The 22,486-nt window shown below is 52.7% G+C and overlaps 1 protein-coding gene across 1 annotated transcript in view; it reads right to left on the bottom strand.

The window, feature by feature from the left end:
• CRISPLD2 (cysteine rich secretory protein LCCL domain containing 2) overlaps positions 1–21,568 on the bottom strand; it is an 88,384-nt gene extending 66,816 nt beyond the window's left edge. The window contains exons 1-2 of the mRNA XM_004058080.5: positions 21,358–21,568; positions 2,753–3,066 (exon numbers count right to left, since the gene is read on the bottom strand). Coding sequence (XP_004058128.2) covers positions 2,753–2,992 — 240 coding nt within the window. The 5' untranslated portion in view covers positions 2,993–3,066; positions 21,358–21,568. The remainder of the gene's footprint in view (positions 1–2,752; positions 3,067–21,357) is intronic.
• Between the last annotated feature and the right edge of the window lie 918 nt (positions 21,569–22,486).

Below are 22,486 nucleotides of genomic sequence, written 5' to 3'. Positions count from 1 at the left end.
TTTTACCCCCATTTCAGCAATACCAAAACTCTATTCCTCATAGAATAAAAGGCAGGCTCCTCACCTAGCCTCAAAGCCCTGTGTGATTTGCCCCTGCCTGCCTCTCTGACCTCTTCCAATGGCCTCACTCCCTCAGAAATGAGCCATGGCCCTGCTGGCTTTTTGAGAGCTCCTCTGAGACCCGAAGCTTTTCTCCCGTTAAGGAAAGAGACTCACGAGGTGGTGGTGGCTTTCACACCTTCTGTTCCCTCTGCCCAGAACACCCTTCCCTGCACGCTTGCTTGCTCAACCATGCTCATTCTTCAGGTCTTAACTGAGATGGCTCCTCCGCAGAGTGGGCCACTCTTACTCCTCCCTCTCAGTCAGGTTTCTTCCATCCCTAACGTTTTTTCTTGCAGCTCCCCGTATTTCTTCATCTAACTCTGCACAACTCATAATCATGCCTCTTCCTGGAATCCAGGACAGTGCCTGGCACATCGAAGGTGCTCCACAAATACTTCCTGGCTACACTAGTCCGGAGGTGCCGTGTGGACGGGGACCTCATCTGCTTTGTCCAGCTCTTTATAGCAAGAATCTCACGGGGTGCTGGGCACACGGGAGGCACTCAAAAATACATAGAATTCACCAGTTGATTAAATATCAGCTGTGTGGAAGGCAGAGAAGCAGAGCCTCCTACCCACACATTCAATAAATATGTATAGGCCGGGCACGGTGGTTCATGCCTGTAATCCCAGCACTGTCGGAGGCTGAGGTGGGTGGATCACTTGAGGTCAGGAGTTTGTGACCAGCCTGGCCAACGTGGTGAAACCCCGTCTCTAATAAAAATACAAAAAATTAGCCTGGCGTGGTGGTGCATGCCTGTAATCCCAGCTACTCAGGAGGCAGAGTCAGGAGAATCGCTTGAACCCGGGAGCCGGAGGTTGCAGTGAGCCGAGATGGCACCATTGCACCCCAGCCTGGACGACAGGGCAACACTCTGTCTCAAAAACAAACAAACAAACAGAAACAATAAATACATATTAGCACCTTCTATGTGCAGGTTTTGGGGACAGACAGGGTGGCTTTGAATCCCAGCTTCACCATTTGTACATTTGTAGCTGTGTGGTTTGTACAAGTCCTTTAAAGATGAACCTCCCTGAGCCTCAGTTTTCTCTTCTGCAAATTGGTGCTAATACTTTCTATTTTCCAGGATTACTGTCAGGATTAAAGAGGACACAATTCACGTGGCACGTAATAGCCACTCAACCCTCATGCCACGACCCTCCATGGCAGCTTTGTGGGGGAAACACGGGTCATCACCCAGGCCAGCTCACCCTGTGGCAAAGGAACGTGACCACAGCTTTAAAGACACAGATGAGACAGCAGCGTGTCTCTCAGAGCAATCACAGCAGGGGGCCATGGGTGCATTCCAAAGACATGATGATGCCTGTACCTGCAAAGTGGCAAAGACTCAGACTCTGAGGGAGATGTGGATTTTTTTTTTTTTTTTTTTGAGACAGGGTCTTGCTCTGTCACCCAGGCTGGAGTGCAGTGGTGCAATCTCAGCTCACTGCAGCCTCGACTTCCCAGGCTCAAGTGATCCTCCTTCCTCAGCTCCCACCCCCCACCTCCACCTCCACCTCAGTCCCACTGCAGCTGGGACTACAGGTGCGCACCACCATGCCCAGCTAACTTGGATTTTTTTGTAGAGACAGGGTTTTACCATGTTACCCAGGCTGGGACGTGGGTTTGTTTAAAAAGCCATTCATAGCTGATGGATGGACAAGGTGGAGGCTCCCGGTTGGTGGATGAGGAGGGACCCTGGAAGACTGTGGTCCATTCCTCTGTAGTTCTGGAAAACCAGCCAGGAAGGAAGTTTCCACACTGGAGCTTGGGGTCAAATAGCAGCATCCCCCAACCACACCTGGAACACCCATCACAAGCACCCGGGAGGGTTGACCTTGGCTGTCTTCTGTCACCGTTAGCTCCCTTCCCAGTTAGCAAAGCCTAGGGGTTGGGGAGGCAGGGTCAGTCTGTGCCGGGCCCTTCACAGCCTCGGCTTATCTCACCACGGGAGGAAGGACTCTCCAAGTGGAAAGTGAGGCTCACACTGGCTAAGGAGAAGTCAGGGTGGTGCAGCTAGCGTGTGGCACAGCTGAGATCAGCATCAGCATAGCCCAGCCCTGGGCCCCTCCCCACTCTGCCTCCAGGTGGGAAGGGCTGAGAGCTGTGTTCCCAGTGGAGCTACCAAGAGTGACATGAAGGCAACGAGGCAGGCTCTGCACAGGGAACCCACGTGTGTTGTTTTGGCAGAATGTTAAGAACAGAGCCAGAGCCAGAGCCAGACAGGGTGACTCATGCCTATAATCCTAGCACTTTGAGAGGCTGAGGCAGGAGGATTGCTTGAGCCTAGGAGTTCAAGACCAGCCTGGGCAACATAGCAAGACCCCCATCTCCACAAAATATTTAAAATCTAGCTGGGCACCACGGTGCATGCCTGTAGTTCCAGCTACTTGGGAGGCTGAAGCAGGATCGCTTAACCCCGGGAGTCTAAGGTTTCAGGGCATGACGATTGTGCCATTGCACTCCAGCGTCAGTGGCAGAGTGAGACCCTGTCTCAAAACAAACAAACAAAACAGAACAGAGCCGGGATCCTCCCCTGCCAGAGGAGACCCTGAGCCAGCCATCACACGCACTGGCTGGGGAACAGAGCAGGCTGGTGGCCCAGGCCCCACCCCCGGTGCCAGCCTCTGCGGCCGGAGCCGGCGCTCACCATGTACTCCATGTTGGAGGCCTGAGGCTGCACCTGGCCCCGAAGCTTGTTGTGCAGCATGAGGATCTCTTCCTTGTCCTCCCTGGGGATGGCTCTGCGGACCCGGGAGTGAGACTCGTTGTGCTGGTATTTGCTGAGCAGCTCCTCTAAGAGAGTGACGTTGGGCAGGAGGTAGCCTTGGGATCCGCAGACCAGGAACAGCAGCCCCAAGGGGATGACACCACCCAGGACGCAGCTCATGGCTCCACTCCTGCAGCAACTATGGGGCTCACAGGGCAGCCTGGGCTCCTGGGGCAGAGCTGGGCGCTTGAGCTCTGAAAGGAAGCAGAGGGTGGTGGGAGAAGTCGCATTAGTAGGAGCCGGTCACAGCGCTGGCTGGAGCAGTGAACGCAGCACACACGACTCTCTCCATTTTACAGATGTGGAAACTGAGGCCCACAGAAGCTAAACAAGCAAGGTCCCACAGACAGGAAGTGGTGGAGCTGGGATTTACGCCAAGGGTTTCCAGTGAGGCGAGCTGTCAGGATTGCAAAGAGGATAACCTAGAAGAGTTCCACCTGGACTCAAGTTTTCCTTGAGCGAGTCCCTGCATTTTCTCATTATGAGTCAGCATCTCTTATTCATTCAGGACTCAGGTGAATCTCAGGCACAAATTAGCTTCTATCACCTGCCCCAAGGGGATTGCTAAAGTCATTTCCCATCACCAAAGGATGCTCCGTGGACCAACGTTGAGAGCAAACTTCTAGTCCCTGTGAAGTCAGACTCAGTTTACCAATAGTGGTTGACACATGGCTCCTCTTATCACGGCCCTCGCCCCGGGCCCCACCCGCACATCTGTTGCACACTAAGACACAGCTGCCCAGAACCACGTCCAGCCAAGGCCTCAGCCTTTTGTTCCCTCAGAAAACCCTTCATCAGCACCTACACAGGCCGGTCATTTATGTTATTCTCAATCACCATGGCAAGCCAGGAGGTCAGGCTGTTCTCATCCCCATTTTACAGATAAGAAACCTGTGGCTGGCCGGGCGTGGTGGCTCACACCTGTAATCCCAGCACTTTGGGAGGCCGAGGCGGGCGGATCACAAGGTCAGGAGATGGAGACCATCCTGGCTAACACGATGAAATCCCGTCTCTACTAAAAAATACAAAAAATTACCCGGGCGTGGTGTCGCGCGCCTGTAGTCCCAGCTACTTGGGAGCCTGAGGCGGGAGAATGGCGTGAACCCGGGAGGCGGAGCTTGCAGTGAGCCGAGACTGCGCCAGTGCACTCCAGCCTGGGCGACAGAGCAAGACTCTGTCTCAAAAAAAAAAAAAAAAAAAAAAAAGAAAGCTATGGCTTAGTGTGGAGACAAGACAAGCCCAGGGCTGGCCTCCTGGTAAGCAGAGATGCTGAGATTCGAAATGATGATTACAAAGACCCAGAGTTTTCCAGCAAGCTACCTTGACTCCTCTGTCCCTGGGGGCCAACTACCTCCCCTCCATTATAGGGTCACGAACCACAGACCTCCTCCTCCTGGCTTGCCATCTGAAAAATGTATGTTATTGGCCCAAGAAGAGAAGGAAGGGCTTGAACGAGTGTGTCCACGCACACCCCTCCTCTCTGCTTTCCTCCCAGGGGAGAGTCGGGGCCACCCAGTCACCTCCATCGAGTGCCTTATTTTGTGCTGGACTCTGAGATGGAGACTGGGGATGCGAAGATGAAGAGGACTCTGTCCCTGGCCTCAAGGAGCTCAGTTAGGTCGGGGAGATGGAGGAGGAAACCCGCAGTCCCCACATAGGAGGACACGGCTGACTCTAAAGACAGTGCCAGGCCCTCGGGGGCCGGAAGAAGCAGCTCTGTCTGGAGGGTTGGGTGGTGGCCGTGCCTCAGGCTGACCCGTCGGAACTCCACGGGGCTCAGTTCTTCACATGAGTCCTCCCGGGTCTTCACCCCCATAGCACCAACCAGGTGTTTACCAGTCAAGTTGGCTGGGACAGTGGCAGTGCAAGGTGGGCATCCTCGGGTGGGGCCGGGGTGGGGAGATGTAGATCAAGGCCTGGAGGGGATGGAGGCCAAGACGGGCATCCCAGGAAGCAGAAACGTTGGCAACAGGCGACAGAGGCTGAGCCAAAGAGCTATGGGAATGCTGTGGTTCCCATTCCTGACCCCTGGAAACTCTCCAGGGTCCTGACTGAGCCTGCGCCTCAGACAAAAATAACCCCATGCGGAGAGGAGAGGCTTGGCTTGCTTTGTAGTAGGCCAGACGGGCTGCCCTCCTCCGAAGCCGAGCCCGGGGCTGCGTGGGGAGGACCTCTGCGTGCTTACTCGTCCCGCTGGGAAGCAGACCAAGAATGCAGAACTTCTCAGGATCCCTGATCTCTCTCTCTCAGGTTAGTCACACCACCATATATGAGCATTTCCAGCTGCAGGCGGTCGGGCTCAAAGAAGAGACGCCAGAAAACTCTGACGCTGGGTTGAGGTTGAGAGTGCGGTAATTGGCGTCACGGGGTGTCCTCCTGGTGTCATGACGATGCTCCGCTGATTTGCATATGCATAATGAGATATCTTGGGGATAAGACCCAATCTAAACCCAAAATGTGTTGATGTTTGAGATACACCTTATACATGTAGCCTGAAGGTAATTTTATCCAACATGTTAAAATAATTTTGTGCGTGGAACAAAGTTTTCACTGTGTTTTGACTGCAACCCATCACAAGAGGTCAGGGTTGCAGTCAAAACATGTGGCTTCAGGGCAGTGCTCAAAAAGTTTTGGATTTTGAAGCATTTCGGATTTTGGATTGTCAGATCAGGGAGGGCCAACCTGTGCTTAACAAAATAAAACAAAATGCCAAAGTGAGAAAACAGGAGGAGTCAAATGCTGTTTTTAAATGAGTCCTCTGGCATGTCCTCCTGAGCCAGCGTGAGCTATCCCAGGAGATCTGACTGGCCGCCTTTGTTCTGAATGTTAAAGGGACTTCCACAGCTTAGAGGCTGGTCCTTCTCTAAGGATTCCAAAGAGAAGTTATGAAGTCTCAGGTGGAGCTTTAGAGTTGGGAGAACCACGGGGTTTAGTGAAACCTCCACATTGGAAGACAACAGAAGGAAAAGGGGAGAGGAATGGGAGGGTTTCTCCAAGTGCCCTCATGTGCATCACAAAAGCCGCCAGCCTGGGAAACACAGGCCTGCCATGCTGGGTGGCGTGCCAGTGCTGTTGGGTCTGAAAGTGGTTGGGTTTGACTTCAGCCCAGAGGGCCTGGGGGTGGGTCGGGGGGTCCCTGCTTGGGAGGGGATGAGGCTCCTCCAGATCTGGATGGCTCCTGCTACATTTGGGCTGCAGGAGAACACAGAAGATTTTAAGCAGAAAAGTAACCATAGGTCAGGCATGGTGGCCCACGCCTGTAATCCCAGCATTTTGGGAGGCCGAGGCAGGTGGATCACCTGAGAAGTTCGACACCAGCCTGGCCAACACGGAGAAACCCCGTCTCTACTAAAAATACAAAATTAGTTGGGCGTGGTGGCGCCTGCCTGTAATCCCAGCTACTTGGGAGGCCGAGGCAGTAGAATTGCTTGAACCTGGGAGGTGGAGGTTGCACTGAGCCGAGATCATGCCATTGCACTCTAGCCTGGGTGACAAGAGCAAAACTTCACCTCAAAAAAATTAAAAAAAGAAAAGTAACCATAAAAGGGCCAGCACCTCATTCCAGTTTGTACCCCCAGAGCCCAGTGCTGGGTGCACACGAACAAGCACACAGCTATGGGTTGAGCTGGTTTTCCCCAGACTCACACATTGGAGCCCTAATGTCCAGGACCTCCAAATGTGATGTATTTGGAGACGGGGCCTTTGCGGAGGTGATTAAGGTAAAGTGAGGCCATGAGGTTGGGCCCTAACCAAGCTGACTGGTGTCCTTGCTAGAAGAGTTTAGGACCGAGACACGCAGAGGACGACCACATGAGGACACAGGGAGAAGAAGCCGTCTGCCAGCCACAGAGAGAGACCCCAGAAGAAACCAGCCCCGCCAGCACCTTGATCTTAGACTTCTGGCCTCCAGAACTGTGGGAATCTAAATTCCTATTGTTGAAGCTTGTGGTACTTTGCTGTAGCCGGCTTAACAGATCAACACACATCAGACAACACATGGGTGGACAGGACTGTTTCCAAATATGCCCGTGGCTATTGTAAAGAGGAGACACGAAGGAGGCAGACCGGCACGTTAGGAGGCCAAGGCCAGGGTCCTGGCTGGAACCTGGTTGGTGCCATCTGCCAAAGCCACAAACCAATTGGCCGAGGCCCAGTTCACAGGGGCAGTGCCCGGCAGCCCTGGCCCACACTGCCCATTCTACCCTCACCTCTGAGACAGCTCAGTCGGAACCGGGACCGAAGCACTTCCGCCCCTTTTCCATTGACAATGAAAACACACAAACTCTTTCCAAATGGGATGGACCTCCAAGTGGTCCTGGGCTTGCCAACGTCAAGAAGGGGCTCACGCCAGCAACCCTCAGGGCGAAGGGGGCCACCGGGGAAGACCTGCCCTGCGCCCGTCGTGGTGTGAGCGCCTGACCTCCGTGACCTCCTCTCACCCTGCTGACTTTCCAGAGTCTGGGTTCCATCACTCCCACTCTACACATGAGGAGGCTGAAGTCCATGGAATTTAAGGAACCTGCCCAGGGCGAGCAGCAAGTCTGGAGCTGGAACGCAGCTCTTCTAACCTCGAGGCCCAGGTGTGCCCTTGGCTTAGTGCCCTGCTGCCTCCCGCGGAGTGGGCTTCCATCTGGATGTGAAAATCCCAAGCACCCCCACCAACCCATGCAGGGGGAAGGGGGCTCCCAAACCAAACAACCGAATCTTGCCCTAAAGTTCTCTTCCACCCTCTTCTGCCTCCTGGGAAGGCTGCTGGGCTGGGGGAGTCAGGGCACGGGCCTCCCGGGTCACGTGGTACCTCTGTTGATGAGAAGGCACCAATGTGTCACCCCCATGGGAGACGACGGAGACCCTCGCATCATGGTGACGTTCCACCAACACAAACACGCCCCCCCACCACCATCGGTGCTGCCCACTCGCCTTTGACCCAGATATGATGAGCTGATCTCTGACCTCTGACCTCTGGCAGATGGATGCCCCCTGCAGAGTGCCCTCCTAGCGTCCTGGAAGAGCTCACGCTTTGGTGGCTGCCCCGAGTGCACTTCGGTACCCGGGGAGTGAGGCTCCCACTGTAACTCTGCTCTTCTACCCCTGATGCTCCCAGGCAGGGCCGGGTGCATGCGTCACTCCTAGAGAGATGCCCCTGCATCCTGTCCACTCAGCCACTCATTGATAATGAAATATCACTGGGGACCGCAGGACAACACAGCAGAAATGCTCTCTGGAAGATTTTGTTCTCTTTTGCCAGTGTTGCAAAACTGAGCCCATAAGACCACGAGTAAGATAACGGCTCCGAGACCTCATGAAAACACACCAGATTTCAGCACACAGCAGAGGCTAGGAGGGGAACGGACAGAGCTTTCAGGTCCCAGGGTCAATGGTGAGACCCACAGCTGGCGAATCAAAGCGACGGGAGCCACATTTCTCCCACGCTGCCCAGAGCTTTGAGATGCATTTGGACTCTAGCAGGGAGGCAGCTGTTTTCAGCCCCGTTTTACAGAAAGTGCAACTGAGTCCAGGAGACTGGCATTTAGGAGACTGTGTGGCTAATTTAAAGTGAAACCAAGACTTGAACTCAAACTTGCCAAAAGTTTGGAGGACTTTCAATGCAGCTTGTTTGCACTAGGAGCTCTCCAACCGCACCCCTCTACCCTGGCCGAGGCTTTGTGGACATTTAGGGGATCACCAAACCATGTGTCCAAGTTTAGCAAGGGGTCTCCCTGATGGTTATCTCTTGGGCGCCATCGTACTCAACACTCAGAAGTGAGTGAGGGAGAAGGAGCTGGGCTGGAGCTCATTGCGTCATTGGCCTGGGCTGCAAGTGCCTGGTGTTTAGGAGAGTCTGCCAGAAAGATGAATCTCGGGACTTGGCCTGTCAGCCGTCAGCTCCCAGCCTGTGCCAAGCTCCCTGCTTTTGCACATGCTGTTCCCACAGCTCATCCCATGACCCCAACATGCCCCGCTTCACTGGCCCAGGCCAGGGAGATGAATTCCTGCTCATTGCTAAGACTCAGCCCGAGGAGCACGGCTTCCTAGAAACCTCCAGTGTAATCACACCGCAGACCTGCGGGTCTCGTTCACCGCCGAAGCGTCGATGTCTAAGTCAGTGTTTGATAAATATTTACGGGATGACTGTGTGGCCCCCTCCTGCTCTCAGCTAGATCAGAAAAGCCATATAAGGACTACGTCTGATTTGGGCTGCTTCTTTACTGACTGCAGCATGGGCTCTCGGGGAAGAGCGACCTGGGTTCAATTCTTGACCTTGCCCCTCACTGGCCCTTGGCCTTGCCCAAGGCTGTGTCATCTTGGACACAGCACCGAGCTTCTTGAGTTCACGTCTGTGGGTGGAGGGGAGTGACAGGCCCTACGGCTGTGAGGAAGGAGAAAGGTCCTGAACTTCAGTCCCCAGTCAGTGCACTGCCTGTTATAATAAGGAGGCTGTGCCAGAGCCTCCAAAAATGCATCATTTGAAGGGATTTTAGAAGGCTGGAGTTAATAATGTGGAATGCTATGAACAGACAATTTTCTCTTCATATTATTTCAAAGCCCACGTTTGCCTTAACAAAATCCAATGTTTAAAAATCCGGCTGGACATGGTGGCTCACGCCTGCAATCCCAGAACTTTGGGAGGCCAAGGTGGGTGGATCACCTGAGGTCAGGAGTTCAAGAGCAGCCTGGCCAATGTGGTGAAACCCCATCTTTACTAAAAGTACAAAACTTAGCCAGGTGTGGTGGTGCGTGTCTGTAGTTCCAGCTACTCAGGAGGCTGAGGCAGGAAAATCACTTGAATCTGGGAGGTGGAGGTTGCAGTGAGCCGAGACTGTGCCTCTGCACTCCAGCCTGGGCGACACGGCAAGACTCAAAAAATTAAAAATTTGAAAATTTAAAAATTGAAAAAAATAAAAATCCTATTAGGCCAGGTGCAGTGACTCACATCTATAACCCCAGCACTTTGGGATGTTGAGCTGGGAGGATCGCTTGAGCTCAGGAGTTTGAGACCAGCCTGGGCAACATGGTAAGATCCTGTCTCTACTAAAAATAATAATAAAAAAATTAGCCAAGCACGGTGCCACATGCCTGTAGTCCCAGCTACTCATGGAGGGGCTGAGATGGGAGGATCGCTTGAGCCTGGGAGATGGAGACTGTAGATCGTGCTACTGCTTTCCAGCCTGGGCGACTCTATCTCAAAAGAAAAAAGGAAAAAAAATCTGTTAAATGTCCAATGCTTGGGGGATGGCAGGAGGACCCTCCACTGAATTTGAAACGTATATTAGCTCAGTATATACCTTGAGCATTGGCCATTTTTCCCCAGATGTCCAAGATGTCATGCGCCAGGTCTGGGGGATTCATGTCACCACGTGGCCAGATGCCACCCATGCAAATGTATTTGGTGATTCACGCCGAGGTTATCCTGTCAGATGTCATTTTCTGTCATGGAGCTCTGTCCTCTTCCATGGCTGCGTCTCAGCTGAGTTGACAGGCCCATGGGCACCCCCGGCCCTGGGCTCCCCACCCAGGGTTGCAGCCGCTCTGACTCTCAGCCTCCCTCCCTGGACCCCAAGCTTCTCAAGGGCCGGAACAGTGGTGGGATGGTAAATCATTCACCACCAGCTTCCAAAACAAAAACCAAGCAAAAACCAGCCTGCCTTGCGGTGTTTGCCAATTCCCTCGGTGTAAATACTCCCACCATGGCCAACTTCAAGCAACCAGTGTGAAGTCACTGAGCATGGAGTTTCTGGAAAGAGATCCCCAGAAGCACGCGGTCATGGAGCCTTTCCATCACGCAGATCCCATAGACACTGATAATCTCAAGAGCAGAAGCCACAGTAAAATGCAGGAAAAAAGTCAAAAGTGATAGGTTTTAAGTATGTATTACCTTCTTTTTAAATATGACTTTTTTTTTTTTTTTTTTTTTTTTAAGACAGAGTCTCACTCTGTAGCCCAGGCTGAGGCTAGAGTGCAATAGCATGATCTCAGCTCACTGCAACCTCCACCGCCTGGGCTCAAGCAATTCTCCTGTCTCAACCTCCAGAGTAGCTGGGACTACAGGTGCATGCCACCACGCCTGGCTAATTTTTGTATTTTTAGTAGAGACAGGGTTTCCCATATTGGTCAGGCTGGTCTTGAACTCCTGACCTGAGGCAATCCACCCGCTTCGGCCTCCCAAAGTGCCAAGATTCCAGGCGTGAGCCACCATGCCCGGAATATAACTTAACTGTAAGTTTTTATAATCTAACGTTTAATGCTGGTTGTGTTGAACTGGTTCGCAATCCATTTTTTACTGAATTTTATTTATTTATTTGTTTTGAGGCAGGGTCTCACTATTACCCAGGCTAGAGTGCAGTGGTGCAATCATGTCTCACTGCAGCCTCAACCTCCCAGGCTCAAACGATCCTCCCATCTCAGCCTCCCAAGTCGCTGGGACTACAGGTGTGCAACACCAGGCACAGCTAATTTTGTATTTATAGTAGAAACGGGGTTTCACTATGTTGCCCAGGCCACCCTCGAACTCCCGAGCTTAAGTGATCCTCCCACCTCAGCCTCCCAAAGTGTTGGGATTACAGGTGTGAGCCACTACGCTGGCCCTGAAAATGTAACTGTCAGCTCTCAAGAGCTGGTATGAGCCAGTCCAAGCTGGCTGCAGTTCACCATTGGCCAGCACTGAGCCTTGTTCAATCAACTTTATGCTCCCAGCAAATGTTCATCGCCAAACCCACGCCAACGCGGGATGAGGAAGGGGCTGCCGCAGGCGTGGCCTGGGCCCTCTACTCCTGCACTGAACATTTCATGTGGTCCACAAACTGATGAGGTCACTGTGACAATAGCCCTATTTTACAGACGATCAAACTGAGGCTTAAAAAAGATAAGCAACTTGCCTGTGGTCACACAGAAGGCCTGAGGACAATGTCGATTCATTCACTACGCCCTGGTCACTTACCAGTCCTGGCTCGTCCACGCAGCGACTCTCCTAAACATCAGGGCAGTTCTGACCTGTGGCCCCGCACCACTCAGCTGAGACCCATGGTTCACACGAGAGCAGCTGACCCCAGAAGCCTGGGGGTCGGGGTGTTCTCTAGGCTCTACCCTTCCTCACAAGTATCAAAGGAGAACTCAGATCTGAGCAAGAGGCCAAGGGCAGATCAGAGTCATACCCACAAACCACCCAGAAATTCCAGGAATGAAGCGGTGGCTGGAAGGAGGGGTACTCCACTCCCCCCGCCTGTGTCTCTGGCAGATCCCTTGACTGAGCAGAACATCCCGTTAGAGCGCCTGGGTAAGCACCACGCAGTGAGTGGGGGCCCTCTCTCTCCTACTCACTGCAGCCTGGCAGTTTTCCTTAAACCCTTCTTGGCAGGATTAAAGCCAGACCCAAGGGAGGCCACAGTCCAGCTCCAGTTCCTTCCCTAGCCGCTGCCTGCACTGTGCTGAATTCCCCATCTCCCCACGACAGCCAACAGTCCACTCAGCTTAAAGGCGACACCAGCCCCACAAGGCACCTTCTCTCCTCCTGTCACCTCAACAAAAGATAATATTCTTTTTTTTTTTCTTTTTGAGACGGAGTCTTGTTCTGTCCCCAGGATGGAGTGCAGTGGTAAGATCTCGGCTCACTGCAACCTCTGCCTCCTGGGTTTAAGCGATTCTTCTGCCTTAGCCTCCTGAGTAGCTGGGACTACAGGCACGCATCACCACGTCCAGCTAATTAACAAAAGATATATTCTTATGGGATTTCTGAGACAATATGTCTGGATGCTTAATTGAGCAAAAAAAACTATACAATGCTTTTCATTGTTTACATACTATGCTAAGCATACACAAAATTCTGGACAAAAAGAAAATAGTCATTCAACAAACTCTTATTTAATCTACTATGTGAGAAAAAAAGAACTGAAAAGCAGGTGCATTCAATGCAAGCCAAGGTGATATATAAGAAAAGTCACTTTTAAGGGACCAGGTAGTAAATTAATACATTCTTTAAAACCCCAGGACATAACTCCTGGGGCACCTTTCTCCCTTCTTGAAGACGTGTGGATGTTTCCCTGGAAACAATGTTCCCAGCAAAGCTTTAAAAGATAAACAGCAGGAGCCCTCCCTCTCCGAAGGGAAAGGAATTACGGACTTCCGGAAGGCAATGCGGAAAGGCATAGAGAAGAATGGGCAGCTCTGGGTTCGAATTCTGCCTCCACTGCATGGAGCTGGGCATGCCTCAACTTCCTCAAGCCTCTAATTCCTCACTCATGCATGAGGCCCTGAGTTTCTTCCATGGCTAGGGGAGGAAGGGTGCTATGACTACCCAGGATCATGTTTATAAAGGGCCCAGTGACAGAATCCCAGGAACTTAATGGTGTTTAATGATGTTTCTTTCCCTTCTCCTCCTGAGTAAATTCAGGGCCCCAGATCATCTCTGTGCTGGGCTCCAGGGCTGGCAGCCCGGGCCAGTCTCCCTGCCGAGAAGCGTGATTCACTGACAGGTGGCATCCGCGAAGATGAGTCGAGAGCCTGCTGCGGAACCTCCACAGCACTCTGCAGGTGAAAATCCCAGGAGTCCTTGCGATCTGCAAGTGAAAAAGACTGAATCTGCCCTCGGGACTCGGAGGAGACAGAGAGTAAACAAACGGGCAGCGGACAGGTAAATACAGAAGGTGTGAGCAGGACATCCCGGACACACGGATGGCGAAGATGAACAGAGGAGGGGGGCAGAACCACTCTGGTTGGGGTAGACGGCAAGGTCCTGCTGAGCTCTTAAAGAAAGGGCGCTGTAGGCCCGGTGCGGCGGCGGCTCGCACCCGTAGTCCCAGCACTTTGGGAGGCCGAGAAGGGCAGATCACCTGAGGTCAGGAGTTCGAGACCAGCCTGGCCAACATGGTGAAACCCTGTCTCTACTAAAAATACAAGAATTAGCTGGGGCGTGGTGGCACATGCCTGTAGTCCCAGCTACTTGGGAGGCTGAGGCAAGAGAATCGCTTGAACCGGGGAGGTGAAGGTTGCAACGAGCTGAGATCGCACCACTGCACTCCAGCCTGAGCAACAGAGTGAGACTCCGTCTCAGAAAAAAGAAAAAAAAAAAAAAAAAAGAAAGGGCACTGCAGGCAGCAGGAAGTGCAAGGACAAAGGCTCAGAGGGGGTCACAGTCGAGGCGTGACCGTGAGCGAGGACAGGCGAAAAGCCCGTGAAGCTGGGGAGGAATGGGGTCAGGAGGCAGCCAGGGCCAGGTGGTGAGCAGCCTTGAAGGCCACGGTGAGGACTCTTGGTTTTGCTCTAAATGCAAAGAGGGCCCTCGAGGGAAGGAAGTCGGGCGGTGACAGGGTCTGGTTTGTGTCGCGAAAGCCTTGCAACACACAACAGCACAGACAAACCCCGCAGACACAGTGCTCAACCAACAGAAGGGGCCAGACTCCGGGGATTCAACACGCATGGTTTCATTTAAGTCAAGTCCAAACCAGGCAAACCCAGCCTGTGCCCTTAGAAGTCCGGAAATGACTACCTTGGGGGGTGCGGGGGCAGTGAGAGGGGCCTGGGGGGCTTCTGGGGGCCGGCCAGGCTCTGCTGCAACCGGGGCTATGGCGCTTTGTGAAAATCTCTCTGCCGGTACAGAGACGGCTGTGCCCTCTTCCCTGGTATGTTAAGCATCAACAAGAAATTATAAAAAAAAAAAATTGATGTTGCTGTGACCTCTGTTTGAAGACTGGATTAAGAGGGCAGGAGTGGTCCTAGGAGAGAGCACACCATTATGCAAGAGAAAATCCCGGGGCCTTTCCCTCAGGAGTCTCAGAGCTGAAACAGGCCTGGGGCCCCGGCTCAGCAGCCTTCAAAGTGAACTGCGATGTGTCAGGCCCCAGATAAAGTCCAGCTGGCGGCGGGGCCTCCCCCTTGGACCCGCACACGACTCTCCTAGACAGGGCCCAGTTCATCCCAAGTCTGAGAGAGCACTTTGTCCTGCGATGCCAAGGCCCAGCTGAAAATACCTTCTCAGTCCCAGGGCAGCCCCAGCCTCGCAGGTCCCGGGGAATAAACCGTGTCTTCCCTCCCAGGGAGAACGGACTGGCTGTGTGGGCAGCAGGCCTGGGGCAGGAGGGAGAGATGGCAGGGAAGATGGACACACATCATAGAGGTGTCTTCAATGCCCTTGAGGAAACAGCTCACCCGTCAGGGGTTATAAATAAATGGGCGTAGCTGGCACATAGGGGCATGAAATGTGCTCTGAAGGAGGGTGCCAGCATCCTCAGGACACTGACTCAGGCCCTGGAGCATCAGGGCGTCACAGCTTCAGCACAAAGTGCCAAAGGGCTGAGTGTTCTTCTGGAAGAAAGCCTTCCAAATATGCCAACAACTTGTTCTTAAGGGGCCTTCCTGATTTTGGAGGGAGGTGGTCTTTCACCTCCCAGGTCACTCGTGACTTCTTTCTGGTCACACCAGGCCCTATAACCAGAACCGTCCACAGAGCTCCACACTGACCCCAGTAACCAGCCCTCCATGCCCCACCTTTGTGCCAGGGCCGCAGGGCAAGCCTTCTTTAGCTTTCTAGGATAACAGGATGCTTTGTTACAACAGACTGCCAACCCCACCCCACAGCTTCTGATCCAGGTCTCCAGGGAAGCCTGAAAACCTGCATTTCTATGAGTCCTCAGGTGCTTCCAGGCCAGGAACCCACTTTTTTTTTCTGAGACAGGGTCTCACTCTGTTGTTCAGGTTGGAGTGCAGTGGCGTGAACACTGTTCACTGTAGCCTCAACCTCCTGGGCTCAAGTCTTCTACCTCCCAAGAAGCTGGAATTACAGGTGTGCACTACCACGCCTGGCTAATTTTTTTTCTTCTTTTATTTTATGTATTTATGTATTTATGTATTTATTATTTATTTATTTATTTATTTATTTGAGATGGAGTCTCGCTCTGTCACCCAGGCTGGAGTGCAGTGTGTGATCTTGGCTCACTGCAGCCTCTGCCTCCCAGGCTCAAGCGGTTCTCCTCCCTCAGCCTCCCAAGTAGCTGGGATTACAGGCGTGCACCACCACATCCAGCTAATTTTTGTATTTCCAGTAGAAACAAGGTTTTGCCATGTTAGCCAGGCTGGTCTCGAACTCCCGACCTCAAGTGATCTGCCCACCTTGGCCTCCCAAAGTGCTGAGATTATAGGTGTACGACACTGCGCTGGGCCTTTCTTCCTTTATTTTAGAAACATGGAGAGGACAAGACACATTGAGAGGACACCAGCTAATTTTTAAATTTTTTGTAGAGACAGCATCTCACTATGTTGCACAAGCTGGACTCGAACTCGTGGGCTCAGGCAATCCTCCCGCCTCGACCTCCCAAAGTGTTAAGGTTACAGGCATGAGCCACGGCGCCTGGCTGCAGGCCCTCACTCTGAGAAGCACTTCTCTAAATGATAACAGCCTCTCAGTACTCCTTCTTCCCCCACCTTGATCCAGCATTTCCCAAACCCTGTCCTTTGAATACCCCCCTTCCCAAGTTTTGCCCACCTTCCTACTGTGTACTGGTACTAGTACATATTTTGTTTTTGTTTTGAGATGGCATCTCGCTCCGTCACCCAGGCTGGAGTGCAGTGGTGGCGTGATCTCGGCTCACTGCAACCTCCGCCTCCCGGGTTCAAGCAATTCTTCTGTCTCAGCCTCCCGAGTAGCTGGGACTACAGGTGCCTGCCACCACGCCTGGCTAATTTTTGTATTTTTAGTAGAGATGGGGTTTCACCTTGTTGGTCAGGCTGGTCTCAAACTCCTGACCTCAGGTGATCCACCGCCTCAGCCTCCCAAAGTGCTGGGATTACAGGCGTGAGCCACAGCGCCTGGCCCCATATTTTGTATTTTTATTTAACTTGGCTTGTTTTTTGGGTTCCAAGAAATTTACTTTAAAAAGGTAACTTTCTGTCACTCCCACTGGCAGAGAACCTGATCACTGGTACCGTGAACAGACGGCAGGAGTGAAATTAAACACAGTGAAAACAACACAGTTATTTCCTCCCAGCCAGGCACTGACAGCAGCCAAAGGCTTTGTTGTAGAGGATGCTTGCTCTTTGTTGTAAAAGGAGATCAGGGTGTGGGAGAGGTGATAGGGACAATTCCACCTGTGACTTTCACCTTGCCATAAGCAGAAGGACCGAAAGAACAGAGAATGGAAAGAACAGCTCTTGGACTGGGGGGGATTTGCTGCTGGATCTGTGCACGTGCTCACGCTCAGTCACCTTGGCGACCACTAGGTATGGGCTCTGCACACTTTGGAGGACACAGTTCATTCTAGAGTGAGCTGTTCTCAAGTTCTCAGTGCCACCGTGTTACTCTCTGTTCATCTTGATGGTGCCCACTAAGTGGTACAGCTCATCACAACACCTGCAGGACAGACCTTTGCTGCCCTGAGCCTGGCTCGTAGACTACAGGCACACCAAACTTCCTGCCATTCTCCAAGAGTCCCAGGCCCTTCTCCACCTCCAGGCCTTTGCACACACACGGTGCCTCTGCCTGGGGCACCCTCGCCAGCTCCCCACCCACCCACTATCATCTTCCCCTGCGCGCAAAACCCTGCCTGTTTCCTCTAGGTGTTATCAGGCTCTTCTCAAGTCAGGCTCAGAAGATGCCAGCTCCATGCCAGCTCCCAGTCCTTAGAGGGGTCCAGTTGAGTCTTTTCCCTATTCAAAAAATATCTGGGGTAGGGTCAGTTCCAGCTCACTTGATTACAAGCAAAATGGGAGCATGACTTTTTTTCCTGGGATGTTGCCATTCTGTGCTCAAAATAAAACACGTTCCAGAAATTGGGATTGAAAATGTGGGATTTCATAATTTATAATTTTTAAAAAATGATGGTCCGGAAATTGCACAATCCTCATCAGGACATTTTTTTTTCCCTCTGACTATGTGGTTTTTGTCTTAGCTGACGCAGCACTCAAGACAATCAAAGATAAATCTCCCTCGGGCTGGACCACGATGTCCTCGCAGCCTTGCAAGAGGGGTCTCTGTCCAAGAGTACTCATCATTGCACAGCCTGGGGTAGAAGGCAGGGCTCCCCCAGGGCGATGTCTCAGGATTCCCTGCCTGCTGCTGCTGTGACCCAGGTGGCATGCCAACACTGCCCACAAATGCCAAATGCCAGGGCTTCCCTGCAGCCATGGAGAAGGCCAGCAACACATTCTGGAATGACATGACCTGAGCTGATGCTTCAAGAAGGAAGTCAAAAAAGAGGCCACAGTCTCCTCAATAAGTTAAACATAAAGTTACCATATGACCCAGCAATTCCCTCCCAGGTAAACACTCAAGAGATATGGAAACATCCACCCTCAAAAAACCTTGTACGCAAATGTTCACAGCAGAAGCCTCCGTAAAAGCCAAAGGTGGAAACAGCCCAGATTTCCTTCAGTGGAAGAATGAATAAACAAAACGTGGTCTATTAATACAATGGAATATTACTCAGCCATAAAAAAGGAATGAAGGTCTCATACACATTACAACATGGATGAACCTTGAAAACATGATGCTGAGTGAGAGGAGCGAGACACAAAAGGCCACACATTGTGTGGTTCCACTTACATGAAATGTCCAGAATAAGCAAGTTCGTAGAGACAGAAAGGAGATGTAGTGGCTGAAGGGAGGAGAATGGCGAATGATGCCTAATGGGCATGGGGTTTCCTTACGAGATGATGAAATGCTCTGGAATTAGTGGTGGTGGCTGCACAATACTGCAAATGTACTAAATGCCACTGAATTGTACGCTTCAAAATGGGTTAAATGGTAAATTGTATGTTTATGTGTATTTTTGCCACAATACATCTTTTCAGGAAAAAGAAAAACAGAACATGGCCCATCCTATTAACCACCACCCAGATCTACCTGTCCCTTGCCTGTCCCAGAACTCAGCGTGCTCTATTTAAGACTACAACGTGCTTTAGGTCCCTGTCCCTGGAAGGTCTGAGCATCTGTTCCACTCAATGAACTGAAGACGAAGTGAAATATGCCCAGATTGAATTTTCCTTTCCTGACAAGCCGTCAGCCCCTTTGAGTGATCCTGGGTTTGCACATCTGGGACTGATCAAAAACCAGTGCGTTTGCAAAAGAAGAAAAAAGAAAAAGAAAGAAAAAGCCTCCTGAGTCTGGCGCAGGCAGACATGCAGGCACCTCCCACACACAGCAAATGACGCTGGTGACAGAGGAAAGAAAAGTTCCAGTTCCCACAGGCCAAAGAGGTCAGTGCCCTGCCTCCAAAAACTTTCTGACCTCCAAAGACGTCAGAGGGTCCTGCCTCCAAAAACTTTCAAATGCAACCTACAAAGGGCCACATACTTAATTTGGGGTCTTTTGAGGGATGAAGTGCAGAGCTTTTAAGAGACCCCGCAGTCTTCTTCCCTAGCTCAGGCCTTCCCAGTCAAACCAACTCTCCTCTCCAGGACAGAGGCAGGACTCAGAACCAGCACTGATCTGGGTCCTGGGACGGGGCTCTCAGTACCTGTCAGCAATGTTGAGCCCAAGCCCAGGGTCAGTTGATCCCCTTCCAGCCTCACCCCAACCGGGACCAGGGACCCAGATCCCTGCCAACGTTAAAAAAACTCCCACATGGCACAGAAAGCCTCAGCTAGTAGCAAGCTCTGCTGGGACAGTCATGTGGCTGGTCATTAGATGGGCACCTTCCCCCAGAATCTGGGGCAGGGCCCAGCCTGGACGGCAGCTCTACCCCGCCCTGGCTGTGTCATGTTGGGCACACACCTTAATAATTCTGAGCCTCAACTTACTCCTTGTAAAAAGTGCCCAGCTCATAGAGCAGGCAGTGAGCTCATCCGTGGAAACCCTGGGCATGTCTGGTCTGTACTAAGCATCATGTAAATGTCAGCTGCTTGTATTATTACAAATTGCATTATTACTATTCCTACTGTCACATCTTAAGAAACTCTGAAAAAATCAAAATCACCCTCTTGGTTTCTCCTCCCTGGGTACATTGTCCAGTGGTTTTAACTGGAGCCCCTGTAAGACAAAACATCACCCGTGTGAAGGTCAGGTTCATGGGTGGAGTTGGCAGTGGGCAGAGAAGTGTCTTAAAGAAAGCAGGGTCAAGAGTGCAGATAGGACCCACCCGGGGGTGACAGCATTCCATACCAGCTGGGGGATCTTAGGCAAGCACTTCACCTTGCTGAGCCTCAGTTTCCTCAGCTGTGAAGTGGGCATCAAGAGGCCTACTGCCCGGGGTGTTGCAGCGATGACAATACAGGTAAACTGCGTGGCACAGACCGCGTGCCTGCCGCACAGGCAACACAGTCACACACCCACCCCTTCTCCTGAGTGGGAACAGCCAGATCAGGGGCAGAAGCAGAAAATCAGGTGCATACAACCCAAGGAGCCCTGGGACAGCCGACAGTCACAACTCATGGCCTCAGTCTACTGGAGAGGACCACGCCCCGGTCCTGTTCTGCAGGCTCTCTTCACTGTCAGACATCAGACCCTGGATGGGGAAAGCAGGCTCACCCCATTCTACCAGGGCAAGAGGTCCAAAGGCCCAAAGGGGAAACTCACAACCCCACTCTCGGTTGCAAGGCAAGCCAGGCATTTGCACGGGATGCTTCTCTCAGCCAGGGCAGCAACTCACATTTTGGCTGAGAGACGCCCAATTCAAGTTGGACTGCGATGAGCAGGCATCAGCGAAGTCCTCCCTGGCTTGTCCACCAGCCCAGCCTTAGCAAGGGAGGTTCTGGGTCTGCAGCACATGAGGGACTAGCCCTGGCTCTGTCCACGTGGGACGACCGATCTCCCCCACACTCCAGAGTGAGCTCTCCGCTTCCAGGGTAACTCTCCCCACGCAGGAGTTATGCAGGTGCCCGCTCTGGCTAAAGAAACCCAGAAACGTGTTCCCCCAGACTGCAGAACCCTGACATGGCCCCAAGTCTCTACACATCCATTTGAAGCTCTGGAGACAGACAGAGCTGGGTTCCAGCCCTGGCTCTGCCCGGACAACTTACTTCACCTCTCTGACCCTCAGCATCTTCATCTGAAATATGGGAAGAAGGCTACCTTGCAAATGAAATTACAGAGGGGCGTGGCCCTCTAAACTGCAGCTGAATGCACATGCCACTAGATTACCCTGGTCCTCCAGACATGAGTAGTACACACTCTAATGCCTGCCATATCCATGCCATCAGCTTTCCAGTTAGTGACACCGACTACGAACATAGGAATGCAACAAATGCTAGTGAACTGCACGAGGAAGGCAAGAGAGTAAACAGCCTCTAAGGAGCAGGATTCTGCGCTCAGATCGGCGTTGAATCCTGGGTCCTTGGAGTCCTGGCTGTGAGGTCCTGGGCAAATGAGTTGTCCTCGCTGAGCCTCAGTTTCTCCATCTGCAAAAGGGCATGTCGCAAAGCTATGTTCCGCTATGCAAGCAGAGCACTCGGCGTGGTGCCCGCACACAGTCAGCCCTGCGAGGTGGCATCTGTCCTAGTTATTCCAGCTTCTCGGGGGGGTAACAGTTTGCAAAAGGGAGAGGCATGGAAATCACACTTACCTCCGCAGGGCTCCAATCACGAGCTCGCTGGCGTCTCCCGCGTCCAGCAGACGCGGTAGCAGCGGCGACAGCGCGGGCACAGCAGGCACAGCGGGCACCGCGAGCAGACAGCTCAATGGGAGCAGCTGGAGACGCCCTGGGATGCGAGTGGGTGCCGGGGCTCAGCGCACCGCCTCTTGTAGGCTCCCCGGAGCCCGAAGGCCACGCCCCCAGATGGCTGGCGGCGCTGGTAGGACCGAGCATCACCGGCCCCACCCCCGGCCCCGCCCCGCAGGCTCAGCGGGCTGAAGGAGGCGGGGGGGCAGCTGAGGCGCGGGCGCCGGGTGGGCGAGGAAGGCGGGGCCGCTGGCCTCCAGCGCCGGCTAGGGACAAGGAGACGCTCAGCTCCCTCGCCACTGGCCACACAAGTATAGTTTTCATTCAGCGCTTACTATGCGCCTGGCGCGGTGCCAAGCGCTTCCCACAAGGGGCTTGCAAATTTACCAAACCCCAGCTCTCTGCAGCTCAACTGGAAAATAGGAATAAGGAGGCGACCTCCCAGGATTTTAGCAAATGAAATCCGCAAGGGCTGGGCGCTGTGAACTGTGGCGCGGTGCAGAGTACAGTTACTGAGGTGACTCCCACCCTCTACACGTGCTTAGAAAACTTAGGCACCCTCTTCCCAATTTGCAGACGAAGAAAGGGAGACTTGTTACCGGATGGGGGCGCTAGCGCGGGGATCCAGGCTCCGCACTTTACCTTCAATGACCCTAGGACGCGTTCCCAGGAATCCAGGGAGGTGAAAATCACCCCATTTCACAGATCCAGTAGCTGAGGCTTGGAGAAGAGCGTGCCCCAAGTCCCGTAGCTAGGAGCAGTGCAGCGTGTTCATATCTCTTTTGCCCGGAGGCATTTAGCATTCTTAACCTGTGCAGGTATATACGGAAATCAATTTAGAGCCAGACGAAATCACCTTTGAAACAAGTAAATTCACTTTCCTTAAGAGCTAAGGGACTCCCCCGTGCTCCACCCTCAGTCACAAAATGTGGACGGGTATGCAGGCACTGCGCGGTAAGGTGCTGGGGCCCAAGGGCAGGAGGGGGCCTGTCCGCACTGCTCGTCTCCGCACCAAGACACCGGAATTAGCTCC

This window comes from Gorilla gorilla, chromosome 18, assembly GCF_029281585.2.
Source record: "Gorilla gorilla gorilla isolate KB3781 chromosome 18, NHGRI_mGorGor1-v2.1_pri, whole genome shotgun sequence".
In the NCBI taxonomy this organism is placed as follows: Eukaryota; Metazoa; Chordata; class Mammalia; order Primates; family Hominidae; genus Gorilla; species Gorilla gorilla.
The sequence above is the reverse complement of the archived record's forward strand: the minus strand, read 5'-3'. Positions and strand labels throughout refer to the sequence as shown.